The 16,317-nt window shown below is 38.6% G+C and overlaps 1 protein-coding gene across 1 annotated transcript; it reads right to left on the bottom strand.

Annotated features, from left to right (window-relative positions):
* Positions 7,006-9,777, bottom strand: LOC107647556 (protein FAR1-RELATED SEQUENCE 5-like). Its single transcript, XM_016351627.1, has 6 exons — positions 9,425-9,777; positions 8,929-9,329; positions 7,843-8,804; positions 7,693-7,749; positions 7,112-7,199; positions 7,006-7,037 (listed from the first exon to the last, which is right to left on the bottom strand). The coding sequence occupies exons 1-6, from the start codon at positions 9,775-9,777 to the stop codon at positions 7,006-7,008; spliced, it is 1,893 nt and encodes a 630-aa protein (XP_016207113.1).

Below are 16,317 nucleotides of genomic sequence, written 5' to 3'. Positions count from 1 at the left end.
GAATCCACCGGCTCTCTCGTCGTCATTGGTGCACAACACGCAGGCGGCTCAGCCCAACCTCTGCCGTGCCTGACCATCAGTGCAGTAAGGAGAACAAACTCTAAGCTTTCCTCAGCGTCATTTCACAGTAGCAACTCCCAGCTTTTTTGCGGCACCACCAACCCCGGCCTTCAACCTGCCATTCCACTATTAGTTAGGCGCATGCAGTCCAAACCGAAGGCTGCGCGCAAGTTTCATGTAGCCGCAGGTTAGTGCGTAGTGTCTTTTTTTTTCAGTCATTTGAATTGCTTTTTGTTGTTCCTGGTATGACATGCATTGACCTGTGTGTTGGTGTTTGATTTTAATTAATGATAACATAAAATGTTCGATTTCCAATGGGCTAAAACGTCCCCAACCAGCTGTAGGGGTAGAGGTTTACTATTTAAAAAGTCTTGGCGCAGGAAGGTTTTCAAAAGTTTGTCCTGTTGTTGACTAGTGTTGTCCTGTTACTGAAAGTGTGTCGATGGTTACCGTAGCAAGCTTTCATATGCTTATTTTGGTATGCATTTGGATGTTGTTCAATTTTTAATGGTTGCTGCGATATTCATTTTTTAATGTTTGCCGGGTAGGTCCGTGCTTTATCACAGGTGGTTATAATTGTCAATCATTCAGCCTTATTTAATTCTTCCCGAGCAAAGAGTTTCATATTAAATTGAAGTTTTCCGGATTTCTGTTTGTGCCGTATCTAGTGCTAGATGCTGTTTATCTCGATTTGTTGGCGAATTTCTAAACCTGAAATCTTGACCTTGCTGCATTTTATTGTGCGGGATCATGTAGTTTAGCATTGTGAAGTGAATTCTTTTGCTTTTGATGTCAGCTGGGTTATTTTATATTGTGAATCTATAGTCTTTCCCCACTCTAAAGGCTGTAGTTTGTGCAGTAAAAAATTGTTTAAGTATTTTTATTTATGTACTGATTTATTTTCATTTTTTTAGTTTAACAGAATAGTAATTTTAATAATAATTTAGCATGCCAGATTGATGTAATATGATATAATAATTTCAATTTTTTGAATCTGTTTATTTCCCCTTAAACAGTGAAGTCACCCTATTTATTCCTACTTAAGTATCTATTGACAAATGGAAAGGTGTTTATTTCACTGAAGTCAATCTCAGATCTCAGTCGGTCAATCATTTAATAGTTTGAATTCTGCTCTGTTTAATAATGCCACTTCATGTTCAAGTTGCCATCATATTAGTTGTATGGTTGTTTACCTATGAAAGTGGATGATTTGTCGGTTCTTTGTAATGGTCTGCATGAATATTGTGCAAGTGCTTGTTTTTTACAATTTTTTCCTCAGTTCTTCGATTTAATGTTCCTCGACAGGTTATTTTAGAATGTGTCTTGACACTACTGTTTCACTCTTGGGGCTGTGATTGCTTTAAATAAATATTGTTTTAATATTTGTAATGGTTTAATTAGTTTTTTCCCTGGTTATTTTTTTCCCTTTACATTTACTTAAAAATAAAAAAATTAAACCAGGACAAGTTGTGATCTATTTTAATATTTTCAATGCTGTTCACCCTTGGTTATTTCATTATTTACCAAGCCAAGCTCTCCAGGTTGCTACTCATTCAGAAACATTTTACCGTTGTAAAGGTTTTATTGTTTTCTGTAAAACTCAAGTTAATGAACTTGCTCAGTGAGTTAGTCACTTAAAAAATGAATTTCCATTGTCTTTTGTGTGACACCAACATATCGAGGTTCCTTTAAGTTTAGATTTATGGGTGTTTAACTATGAAGGTGGCATCTTTGAATATTTTACGTACTTTTATTATGGTTTGATTCTTTCAATGCAAGTGCTAAATCAATAATTTTATCTCAATGCTTGATTTTAATTTTATAACTAATAAAGGGTTTGTTTTGCATGTCACTTGATTGTTCTCATCCACTTTATTGGTGCTGATTTGGTTGAAACAATTTTGTTGCCATCGTTCCTCTTATTCTATCATTTTTCCATTCCTGTTTTTTTTTCATCCAAAACGAAATTATTTAAAAAAGTCTACCATGTGACTTGGCTATATAATGTTTACGTTGCTTGGGTGTTCATTTTGTAAAAAATGAGAAGATCACAATGCTGAATGATTATTGTGCCAGAACTTCTTGTTTAAAATAGTATTGTGGAGTTGGTGGCTGTAATGTTTTTTTTCCTGGCGATAGGTATTTAGTTCCTTAGTTTTGAGTATGTAGATCTCTTATGTTGCCTGCATTTGTTCGAAATTATTAGATCGTAAACTCTGCATGTTATTGAAGGGTTGGTTTTGATATGGGATTACCTGTTATTATAACTCTACTTTTACCTTGGGTGCTGTACTTTGCCCCTTTTAATTTGACGCATACCCATCCACCCAAAGGCAGGAATGAACATCTAATATCTTATGGAAACAAACATGTAAGTTAATTCTGTCGTACATACATGTTATTTGATGTATCCAAGGAGTATCTACATAACAAAGCATCATGTTTCAAGAGAATTTTAGACTTCCAACTTAGACATAATAACTTTGATGTCATTCTCTTTAAGGGGGCATTGCAGATAAATTTATTCCCACACTGCTATGTGTGAGGATTAATCATGTCACTTTATCGGGTAGAAATTTATTTATGATGAATTAATAAAATATACACATTGGTGAGACTAATTACTCATACATTCCTTCCAGGCACGAACTTGTTTGGATTTTGATCTATTGAGGAAAAGTCTGATGGGGAAAAAGGTAATCCATGTTGCATCATTCAGCAATCTTCCTTTTCATGGCTTATACCTTGTTTTATTGATGTACACAGAAATTAGTAGAAACGCGTTGTTCACCATCCTATATCAATGGCATGGTTACCCATCTGAAAAGCATTAATGCCGTGGAAAAGCTACTGGAGATCGACACAATTGGTTTTGGTTTTGTGAAGAGGATTCCAAAATGGCTGGTGAAGCAAAGTATAATGAAACAACTTGCGTTTGCATACGATGTGGATACGAATACGCTTATTGTGGACGTTGGAAACATCCGCATCAATTCTGAGTTGATAGGGAAGGCATTAGGCATACGAGACGGGGGTCAGATACCAATGTTCCATTTTTAGTATTTACTTAACATATCCTGATTTGATACCCTTGTCGTTGCGTAATAGTTGTTGTTCACACTGTTCTACACTTGATAATGTAGGTGATTTCATACCCGAACTTGACAAGAAGAATCCGGACCATCGCGCCATCAAAGCACAGTTTCAAAAAAAGACAACAACCCAGTTGCGCGATTTCGTGTATTCCTGTCCCATGGATACTGAAGCGCAACGGGCAGATTTTAGAAGGCACTTCATCCTTCTGGTGCTAAAAATGTTCTTATGCCCAACGAGTCAGCAAACCATCTCTCCATGGCACATCCCTCCTATTCTTGATGTGACCAACCCCAGCAGATTTAATTGGGCTCATAAAACATTCAAGTGGTTAAGGCTAGCAATTGATAAATTCCAATCTAAGAACCACAAAACCTGTGGTGGCTGCATGTTCGCCCTTTTGGTAAATTGTAATGTTTAGTTGGTTTTTTTAATTGATTAGTTCTAGATGGCAGACCATAACATTTCTAAATTGGCTTTCAGCTATTATACTTCCAGCGATTGCAGCATGGTTCACTTGAGCGATGTCGAGAGCAAGAACCATGGGTCATTGCATGGACTGCTACAGAACTTGAGAAGAAAGCCGCCAATGTGCTAGCTGAGGTACTATGCTGGTTAATTAATTCCTTCCAATATGCTAACCCAATACTAGGATTGTACATTATTGATTTCTAAATACCATTGACGTGTCCATACTAGGGTTGCATCGGAGATAGGAAGAGAGGGATCAAGGAATCAACCTCCACTAAACAAAGCCAACGGAGGGCACCGAAGAAAAGAGAGGCGCACAAGGTAATGTCTTTCGTAGATTTTTAGTTTAGTACATTGTGTTTATAATAATGGTAGTTATAGACATGATGATGTAATCTGTCATCTCAAAAAATATGTTACATAAACTTTTGTTTGCATACCATCCTGGTGTCTCTATTATATGTGTCAATTACTTACGTAGCTCGTTCACATACCAGGAGGCCCGTACAGGCATGCGTAAAAAGTTGCTGATCATCAGGGGCAGATCCCGCGACAACAGCACAGCAGCTCATGAAGGCCCAAGTTGCAACGAGAGACATGTTGAACCTTCAGAATCCGACGAAGACGATGATGTGCCCATTGCTCAACGAAGGCGCTGACCTGTTGTTCCTTCAGACTCCGACGATGACGATAATGTACCTATTGCTCAAAGAAGACGCCGACTCTTCCAAGACAACTTGAACCCAAATGGTGAGAACGTAAATGAGCAAGACAGTGCTTTTCCTGCATATAATCCGGATCCAATTATACCCTCTTCAGCAGTTGTGGAAGTTCTTGATTACGATTTTGACAGGCAAGTTCTATACAAGTAAACTTATTTGGTCCCCTCACTTATCTCTTTCTATTTCAACGTATTAACTAATCGCGTTAAACCATAGTAGGTAAAATTATGTAGTTGTAATGAAATTAAACTAGAAACACGTCTTCAATTAGTTGTAACATATTACACATAAATGACATTGATTATTTCCGCTGACAACCTGTTGTCTGGATCAAAATTGCATGCCTTAATTTTACTATGATTTCAATGGTTTCTACACGTGTTTTGTAAGTATAGTTGCTTTCATTGCAGAGAATTCGACGTGAACTTCGTGCAGTGTCAAGAAGTTGAGGAATTATTGGAAAAGTTTGAACAAGGTGGGAACACAAATCCAATTAACGTGAAACCCCTTCAAGTGGTCGTGGCTAACAAGTCACGCTATCACACTCCGAGTCCCGGAAGGCCTAGCTTTTCCCTTGGCTTGACATAGCTAAAGAATTCACCAGCCACACCCCCCTCATAACGGTCCATCCGAACCTTAAGGGTGTGAAGTTAGGCGAGAAGAAGGAGGAAATGGTCCGGTGCTGGATTCTGAACTCTCACCTTGACAAACACACACCATTGGCAACATATGAAGGTAGGTCGTATCTTAAGCTGTCAAGGTTGGATTTGTGGACTCTGAAAGCACGCGATTGGGTCAGTGGCAATGTAAGTTATTAAAAATCATGCTGTATTTTCAGTTAATTTGTTTCTTGTATGCTGGATTTCATGTGTAATTACCTTTTCTACGCAGATTATTTAATGGATGTGCAACACGTTTAACGATGCTCCGACGGCGCGCTTCAAATGTGATTTCTATTGCATGTCTACAGGAATATTGGTATGAAGATTGTAATTTTTACGAATTCTCCTAATAGCTATAGCATCACTGGATACTTCTTTGGCAACAGGAAATGGTGATAACACAGCATAAGTTGGATGCATTCCAGAACGGGCCAGTTCCGGTGTATGATGGATTTGGTCCGAATTTCGGAGACGACAACAGATTTTTTGACAGAGTGGAAGCATCAAAAAGAAATTGGGTTAGACATTATTCTTTTTTTTTTTACACGTGGTTACCCTTTTTAGGATAATAACTTATCTCTCCGGTTCACTTATTCTTCTTAAACGGATGGAAATTCTGAGAATTTTTAAAGGTTCTCTCATATGTATTCTGCATGCACCTATTCATGCGTACATCCTATATGTGAAAGTTACATTGCTAAGTCATTTAACCAATAATGGTGAAGATTGAACCAACCTGTGAAGTTTATGATATGTTTGTCGTGCATCTTACTCCATGGATTAAATATTTGCATGAGTTGTTAATTGTGCTTTCTTCTTGCAGTGGTTTATTCCAATGTGTTGGAAAGGACACTGGTGGCTATATGCTTTTAATGTGGCGGAAAAACGGGTGTTGGTGCTTGATAGTCTGAAATGTAAGGAACCTACTGATGAAAGGAGGAAACTAGATGCATATGTGGTAAGTTAGGACCCCAAGTGTGTGACTTTTTCGAATTCATCGATAAATAACTTCAACAGTTAACACAGTATTGTTGATTTTTTTACAGGGTCGATTTCTTGAAGACATGTCCAAGGTGGCTATCCCAACTTACGAGCATACTTTGAATGGCCCAACTATTGCATATGCATCAGTCCCCGTGCAACCCAATGGGTAAGTATTAGTAATCGCCGCACATAGCAAGTTCATGCTTTAGCAATTGCTTTGACATTAATATCACACTGATTGTACCCTCGTTATTTACATAGCTGGGATTGTGGCATCTTTGTAATTAAATTCATGGAGTTATGGACTGAAGATTGTAGACTACATGAATATGATGATGTAAGTTATTCTATCTCTCATTTACAGATTTTTAATTCCATTTAATGTGTCTTGCAAAATTCAATCACTATCCTCATCATGTAAATACCCACAGGATATGCTTCTAGATTTGAGAGTTCAGTTAATGCTGGACATTGTGATGGGAGCGCACAATGAGAGAATAGGACAGGTGCGAACCTTGTTGGAGGAAAATGAGAAATCTGCTCGCCAGAACCCTGGAAGACACAAGAAAAAGGAGGTCCAATCACCATTCACGGCACCAAGTACAAGGACATTAATGAAACGGGTCGGGGAAAAACCTATGAAAAAAAAACGAAAACGGAGAGCTCAATAGTTGAACATAGTCTTAAGAACATAGAAACCTTTATTAACTTATGTTGATTTTTGGCTTAGGTGTTTATTGTCTTTTGCAGTTAGACTCTTGATATAAGATATATGATGTACATGGTTGGTTCTCTAAGTTCTCTGAAAATAACCATTCAGTTAACAACAGGGTTGATCATCCACTTTCCTATTTAAATGAACATCCAGGTGAAAATAGCTCGGCAGAGAAATGCTAGTTCCCAAAAGTAACTATTCAGTTAAGAGAAGGATTGAACATCCGCTTTCCTATTGAAATGAACATCCAGGTGAAAATAGCTCGGCGTAGAAATCCTAGTTCTCAAAAAATATCCATTCAGTTAACAGTAAGGTTGAACATTCGCGTTCCTATGAAAATGAACATCCAAGGCAAAATTTTGGTATAACATTACACACAATAAGCCACGCAAATCTTATATTACCATCTGCATATAAGAAGTAACCATCCGCTGTCTTAGATGTTCGAACATCTGGATTACGAATAACACTAAGATAAAAACCAAAATTCACCTAAATAATACAGAATAACCATCTGGTGATACTAAGAATTATAAACATCTGACATCCCATTGAATTGAACATTTAATGGAAAATGCCTGAAACTGATCTCACACATGCACGTTACCTATTCCAAAACAAGTATACGCAGAAAGCCTTGAATAAACATGTGATTTCTGTATTGATTCTTACATCGAAGTTAACACACTAATTAGAAGTCATAAAGAATGCAACATGTTAAATTGGTTTATTTGCAATAAATAGGACTTGTATATTGCAGTAAATCATGAATAGATTCTTGGAATAACTTCATTCAACCCCGTAAAATCAATATTCATAACATAATACTACCCACCTCATCTATTACCCATGGTACATGAATGCCATCCGGAATAATATGTACATGAAGATGAAAAATAAACACACGCACACCCATGTCCCCCATATTCTAACTTTTGTCAAACGAGCTTAGCAAAGACATGAAGCTCCCCACTTGTTCGGGCACAGTCCGGGCAATAGGATCACCAGTGTTTGTATCCTGATAAGTATTTGACCGAACCACCTGCTAAATGACCCAAAAATAACAATATTGAACTAATAGCATAGTATAATATCAAAATTAATAGTTCAAGTCATATTGACACAAGAATTGTACCCGGGAAGCATTCTTGTTTTTCCTCCGACTAGATTTGTTTAAGGACTTCTCAAGGGTTGATCCGAGCCTCTTACTCTTTGGCCAGCCCTTTGTAGTGACCAATGGTGGTGCTTGGATGTCAACAACACCGAGAACATTCGAATGTTGTGAGCCAATGCTGGTGTGGTTCTCCGCCACGCTCTCAGACCTTTTCTTAGCACGGTGCTTGCTCAGCTTGGCCCTTATTTCTTCTAAAGCAGCATGCAGCAATGCTGTTTCATCGTCATCATTTACGAACTCTTGCGCAATGTTGTAAAAGTGTGCACATAGTCCCTTGAATGCATCATGACTTACATCTGACCGACTGACGTCGTGACTGCTCTTGATATAAGTATGCTTGCGCTTTATATTCTTGCTCCAACGTGGGAGAACATAGCAGCTAGGTACTTTATACACTTTAAACGAGTGAAAAACTTCAAGACAGTGACAGCACAACACACCTGAACTCTCAAAAAGATTGAACTCACAACGAACCTCTTGTGTGGAGCGGTCAAAGTGGACAACATACGAATCACAGATCATAGTATCATGTACTAATTTTTCCTCTTCCACCTTCATGCATACCAATGGCCAGTCTTCAGTAACTACAGATGCTCTGCAATCAGCCTTTTTCACAAACTCAACTTGAACATCCCTAAACATGCTAGTAGTGTACTCCTGCTGAAATTGTTTCTCCATAGGCGAGCTCGTTGCACAAGGTATTACCCCCCTGGAGTCTACTACATCATCCTCCAATTCCCTCTGCTCCTTGGATCCAAGCACATTATCGTATTCGTGAACAAATTGGACTAAGCTAGTCTTGCTGTGTAAGATTCCACCATAGAATGCGTGCATGCTCTCACTCCTTTGTGTACTCCTCATGGCAGCCCAAAATTCACCCTTGAAGAATATAGGCACCCACATGCGTCGATCATCATAAAGATCTACAAATAACACACAGTTTCTATATCAAAAACCTTTCACTGAACTCATTGTTACAAAACAAATAAAGCCAGCTACCGCATTATTATGAATTGGAAAGCAAAACGTAATTGAAAAACTACAAACCTGACAGCCATGTGTTGTCATGTAAATTGTACTCCTCCATAAATTCAAACCATTTTCTCTCAAATGACTCCTCCGTCCGAGAGTTAAAAACAATGTTCCTGAGGTCGGCATACAACTCTCCGTACCGACGATAACCTCCAAGCTTCTGAGGAAACTTCTTCATGATGTGCCATATGCACCAACGGTGACGTGTATTGGGTAACGCCTTTCTAATCGCACCAAATATGGATCTGCATTGATCAGTAATGATGCACTGTGGAGCTGTTCCCATGCACGTCAACCATTGGGTAAAAACCCACTCATAACTCGGAATTTCCTCGTTTTCCAACAGCGCACATCCAAGGAGGATTGACTTATCATGGTGGTTGACACCGACAAACGACGCAAACGGTAACCCATGTCTACACACATAACCATATGCCATTATGAATTCTCAGTCACAACCACGTGGGAAAAAATTACCAAAACCAATAAAACCAACTACAACACCTGTTACCTGTTTGTACTGTAAGTGCTATCGAGTGACACAACGTCTCCGTAGTATTCATAGGAAGCCCTGCACCTTGCATCAACCCAAACTGCACTCCTAAATCTACACTCATCGTCCAATTGCACTGCATAGAAGAAGTTTGGATTGATGTCTTTCATTCTCATAAAATAGTTCATCATCTCCCTAACATCCGCATTTGCGTTGCTTGTTCGGAGTCTTACTGTAATATAGTTTCTTAAATCCTTTTCTGAGAATCCCAGATTCGACGGGCCCCCAGCTTCATTGGCCAAAGATAGGAAGGTCTTGTTTGGTCGAATCTCAGCCTCATCATTATTCTGAATCACGTACTTCGCATGCATGCTCAGCTGCCTATACTCACGGTAGTGCACTGCCTTCTTCGCCGAACATGGGTGCGTATGCCTCAACTCAACCTTGAAAAAAAGCCACTCTTGCTTCTCCTTATCAAATTTCACATATATTCTTGCCTACACCCAGCGGCTGAAATCGGGTTTTTGCGCGTTGGTGCTTTGACACGAGACCCGCGGATGCAATCCCGATTACAGTGGATAGCCTGGTTAACGGGTTCCTTCGTGATCTTGTCAAATGTTGTCGTCCTTATCTTAGTTGCAAATCCAACTTTCTTGGCGTAGCTAACATAAAAATCATGAGCTAGTTGCAACTTCGCAAACCGCATCCCGACGCTTGGTATTTCATCTTCCTCCAGGGTACCGTGATCAGGCAACTACGTATCAAATAAAAAATAATAGAAACAAAGCCATTAGTTATGACATAAAAAATGCAAATCCTGACTGCACAAATTTAAACTAAAATCCAAACCTCGTCCCAAATATCCATCTCATCACTACCAACATCAGTAACATCCAACATTTGCGTGGCCTGCACTTTCAACATAAACACACAAATTACAACAATAAAAAAAAGGAACAATTTTTATTCAACATCATATACATGAAACCTCACTTACTAGCACAAAAAAATTCAAACTAAATTTATAGATCAATTCATCCACCCAACCAGTATAGGCTTTACACCAAAGTCATCTAAATGCTACTCATGGTAATTGAATCAATTAATTCATTTGAAATATTATACAATTATTGTGACTACTACCTACTCTATTTCACGTTAACACTGCATACCATACAGCTGAACATGCATCATGTACAAATCCTATACACAGTTCCTTCCTCGGTTTCCCAGCCACTGGTGCATATTTTTACTTTAAAGAGATGCTTTCTTTATGCATACATTGAGCATCATGGATAAATGTATCTTCTAATACTAACGTGCAGGAAGCAAATACAATAAAAGCATCAATATATTACTCCTGCATTCCTCCTTTTCATTATCAAAATAAATTCTCCATATCTATTATACCATTGACTACAACTCTAGTTCAATTAAAACCTCTTGCACTAGCATTGCCTACATGCCCCTGTATTTTATTTATGAGGGAGTATAGATTATTTTAATGAGTTTTCATATAAGCTTCTTCAACATATAAATATTTTCTTCCAGAACCACATTTCACATACATATAACAATAGAATGATATGTCAAAAACTTCCTAAACTTCGTTGACTAATTCATGTTGTTCATGCATCTGAATACCAATTAACAACATACACTTAAACAAGCCACTTGCATTGATTCTAAACTGCCCAGTCAAATAAAAATGACAATCCATTGAAGAGCATTTCGTACGTAACGATGCTCACCTTAGTCATTTGCACATGATCGACGACGAGAGGTTCAACTATATTTTCATTTGAATTGGATGAAATCTCATTTCCGCCGGGAGATGGAACACAATCCACCGGTTCAACCACAACGCACTCCATTAATGAACTCCGGCGGGGTGACGGGGTGGAAGAGCAACCACACTTGAAACCCCTTCTACTTGCGACGTCGACATCAAGCACAAGAACCACAAGCTCTCTCTTGCTGTACACGCTGGATGTCCGCGTGGTTGCCGTTCCAACGCAGATCGAACAACAAGCATGTTGCTGTTGCCGGAAGAGGGCCTTTGCGGCCTATGACGGTGGTGATAGTCGAATCCGACGGCGGTAAGTGACGGGTGGGAGAGTAGTTTTCGTTGAGACCTGGAGATGACGGAGACGAAACGGTATTGATAAACTGCCGTCTACGTTGTGCTTCTATAACTGCTCCTATTCCTATTTTTTTCATAATTTAAATTTGAATTAATTCAAAATTAATTAATTATCCATTATTTTAAATTTTAATTCAAAATTAACCCCCATTGTATGCATTGTACATCAAGCACATTGGCTCCCTAGACTTTCTCATAACAAAACGTTGTTACAGCAACCTTACCACTCGTCCCAAAAAATTATTCCCACTTCGTTGGAAGAGAGAGGTTTGTAGGCTATGGCGTGTGACTCGATACTTACGACCTTACCACTACTATGTGTCAGGCGTGTTCTCTCTATCATTTTGTCTTTTTCCTTCAACTCTCACACTCTCTTCGTCGACTAGCCCTCTCCATTCCTCTCTCTCTCACTGCTCGTTCACACTTCTCAATTTTCCTTTCTTCCCAATTCTCACTCTACGTCGACACGAACCGGCACGCCAACTTCCTTGTTGCCAACGTCCATCCCAACTTGCCCAACAGCCATTCCAACGGGCCGTCAAAAACGGCTATCCCGATGGCCATTCCAAGGGGCCGTCGAAAATGGCTATCCCAACGGCAATGTCATTGCCAATATTCACAGCAGCATCGTCACCGAAGGAGGAAGCAGCATCGATAGAGGGAGCAGCGAGGGCAACTGCGGCGGCGACCACAGCAAGGCGATGTCGAAGAAGATGACACGAACTTAGACATCGACGGCATTGACGATTCGGAAAATAGCGAAGACGGCGGGGGCAACGTCAAGGACGATTACGCAGACGTAGACATCGTCGACATTGACACCGATAGCGAAGCTGTCAACGGAGATATTAGCAGAGATGGTGACAGAAGCAACGCCAACGAGTAAAGTGACGGAGGCAATGAGGAAGGCGACAACCAAGATGAGGAAAGCCGCGACGACCATGAGGAAATCGCGACCACGGCGATAAACCTTAATCATATCTATAATGGCCCACTCTTTCTTCTATATTATATGATTATGAATATATTCCCTTATTTGCAGGCACATGATAAACATATTGATAGGCTAATCTACTGCTTTATTCTGTTGTTTTGGACGAGACATTATTTTATTTTGTTGCCTTTTATTGAATCAAAATCTTCTAATTGTCTCTACTAAAAGGATCTTAAAACTTAAAAGACTATTTTTTGTATGGTTCAAGTGTGTTAAAGTTCAAAGTATAGTGTACGCACAGCCCAAATATTGATAATGTCAAAATTAAATAGCATATATCGATATTAATAGTTTCTATTTGTAGGGCCGTCAAAATGAGCTAAACTCATTGGGCCAACCCGCTTACCCATTTAAATGGGCGGGCTTTGCCTCTAAAATTAAGCCCGTTTAAATTTCGGGCTAAACGGGCTGAGGCCGATTAACCCAAAAAAATGACGGATTAAACGGGCTATCCTGCGGGCTAAACAGGTGGCCCGTTTATTTTTTTTTACATTTTTTCAAAAAAAGCAGTACTTTTAGATGATATTTCTCCCGGTCTGACCCGAAAATCCAACCCATCAACTAAAAAAATTTTTTAAAAGAGGTTTTTGACCTAAAAGTGGTATTTTTTGTCAAAATATTTTTCAAAAAATTAAATTAAATAATAAACAGATTAGCCCGTTTAACCCACCGGGCTTACCATAAATGGTCCGGACTATAAAATTTTGGCCCGCGAATAAAGCAGACTTAAACGGGACAGCCCATTTAACCCACGGGCTTAACGGGCCGGCCTTAAATGGGTCGGGCTAGCCCGTTTGGCAGCCGTAGCTATTTGTTGTTATAATTATAATTATATATACCTGAATACAAGTAAATAACAAAGTGTTGTTATAGCAACCTTACCACTCGTTCACACTTCTAGGTTTTCTTTTCTCCCTCATTCTTACTCTACATCGACATGAAGGGCACGCCAACATCTCTGTTGCCAACGGCCATCCTAAATAGACCAACGGCTATCCTAACGGATCTGTCGAAAACGGCTATCTCAACAGCCATCCTCACTAGTCGACTGCCAATGGCCATCCCAACTTGCCCAACGGCCATCCCAACGGGCCCGTCGAAACAGCTATCCCAACGGCAATGCCAATGCCAACATTAGCAGCAGTAGCGGCAGCGAAGAAGGAAGCAATATCGGTGGCCACGTCAAGGACGATGACACAGACGTTGAAATCGACGCATTGACAATTAGGACAACAGCGACCGCGGCGGGGAAACGTCGAGGACGATGACACGGACGTAGATATTGTCGGCATTGACACCGACAGCAAAGCCGTCAACGGAGACATTGGCGAAGACCCAGCAACGAGGAAAGTGGCGGAGGCAATGAGGAAGGCGACAGCCAAGATGAGGAAAGCCACGACGACCATGAGAAAATCGACAACCACGGCGATAAACCTTAATCGTATCTATAATAGTCCACTCTTTCTTCTATATTATATGATTATGATTATATTCCGTTATTTGCAGGCATATGATAAACAGATTGATAGGCTAATTTACTGCTTAATTCTATTATTTTGAGCGGGACATTATTTTATTTTGTTACCTTTTATTAAATGAAAATCTTCTAAATGTCTTTACTAAAGGGATCTTAAAACTTAAAAAGACTATTTTTGGTATGGTTCAAGTATGTTAAAGTTAAAAGTATAGTGTACGCGCAGCCCAAATATTGATAATGTCAATATTAATTAGCATATATCGATATTAATAATTATTATTTGTTATTATAATTATATATACCTGTATACAAGTAAATAACAAAATATAGTTATAGCAATCTTACCACTCGTCACCAAAAAATGATTCCTACTTCGTTGGAAGAGGCTTGTGGGCTATGGCCTGTGACAAGATCCTTGCGACCTTACCACTAAGGCGTGCTCTCTTTCTCATTTTGTCTTTTTCCTTCAACCCTCACACTCTCTTCTTCGTCTAGCCCTCTCCATTTCTCTCTCACTGCTCGTTCACACATCTCAGTTTTTCTTTCTCCCAGTTCTCACTCTACATCGACATGAACGGGCATGCCAACTTCCTGTTACCAACGGCCATCCCAATTTGTTCAACAGCCATCCCAATGGGTCCGTCGAAAATGGATATCCCAACGGCCATCCTAACCGGCCCGTCAAAAATGGCTATCCCAGTGGCAATGCCATTGCCAATATTAGCAACAGCAGCCAACTTTCCTGTTACCAACGGCCATACCAATTTGCCCAACGGCCATCCCAACGGGTCCATCAAAAACGGCTATCCCAACGGCTATCCCAACGGCCATCCTAACCGGCCCGTCAAAAACGGCTATTCCAATGGCAATGCCATTGCCAATATTAGCAACAGCAGCGGCAGCGAAGGAGGAAGCAGCAGCGAGGGAAGCAGCGGCGGCGGCAATGACTACGGCGATAACCTTAATCGTATCTATAATGGTCCACTCATTTTTCTATATTATATTATTATGATTATTTTCCCTTATTTGCACACATATGATAAATAGATTGATAGGCTGATCTACTGCCTAATTCTGTCATTTTGGACGGGACATTATTTTATTTTGTTGCCTTTTATTGAATGAGAATCTTCTAATTGTCTCTACTAAAGGAATCTTAAAACTTAAAAGCATAGTTGTCAGAACCAAACCGGTGATCGAACCGGTGAAGTTATTGGATCACTAGGTTACTGGTTCAATCGGTGGGTCACTGGTCGAACCGGTTAACCTAGTATAATTAAATAATTATGTAAAATTTAATTATTTTTTCTTTATTATAAGTACTTTTATTTTGTTTTTATAAAAATAATCATCATTTTCAAATTTTAGTATTTTATTAATTAATTTATATTTATTGTATTATTATATTATTATAAGTAAAAATTTACATAATGAAAATGATTTATGTTTCGACTTTCAGAGACTATTTTGGTTATAAATAACTTTTTTTACATGTCAAGTGACACGTGACGTGCTAGGTGTCACTTACTTGACACGTCAACCAATCATCTGGTGACACATGGCACTTAACGTGACATGTCATCATGCCATGTGGCACTTAACGTGACACGTCATTGTGTAACTAACGGATGGACCAATTTGACTTACGTTTTATCTTTCAAAGACTAATATGACTAAAGACCAATTTGACTTACGTTTTATTTTTCAAAGACTAATATAACTAAAAAAATTTATTTGTGGACTAATTTAAAAAATAAATGATCTTTAGAGATGGATTTGACTATTAACGCTAATTTGGTATAACAATGACGTATATTATCACAAAATGATTTGATAATGTGTTATTGATATGAGTATTTTATATATGGTCAAATTAGTCTCTAATTTAATGTATGGTTTAATTACTCTATTGGTCTTTATAGTTTCGTGAAATTTTCAATTAGGTCCTTATATTTTTTTTTAATTGGGTCCCTACACTAATTTTTTTTTTCAATTAAGTCCCTCTTAGTAGTAATTAGCTTAATTTTATAGGGATCCAACTAAAAAAAAATTTGGTATAGGGACCTAAATAAAAGGAAAAAAACTGTAGGGACCCAATTAAAAAAAAAATTGGTGCAAGGACTCAATTAAAAGGAAAAAAAGTATAGAGACCTAATTGAAAATTTTGCGAAACTATAGAGATCAACAGAGTAATTAAACCTTAATGTATAAATTATTATAGTATTTGAAATCTTTTAAAATAAATGTGTAAAATATAATTTTGTCTTTTGGTAAAAAAGTTTAAAAAATACCACTAC

The sequence above is a fragment of the Arachis ipaensis genome, chromosome B06 (genome assembly GCF_000816755.2).
Source record: "Arachis ipaensis cultivar K30076 chromosome B06, Araip1.1, whole genome shotgun sequence".
Taxonomy (NCBI): Eukaryota; Viridiplantae; Streptophyta; class Magnoliopsida; order Fabales; family Fabaceae; genus Arachis; species Arachis ipaensis.
This window is presented reverse-complemented; position numbering and strand designations above follow the sequence as displayed.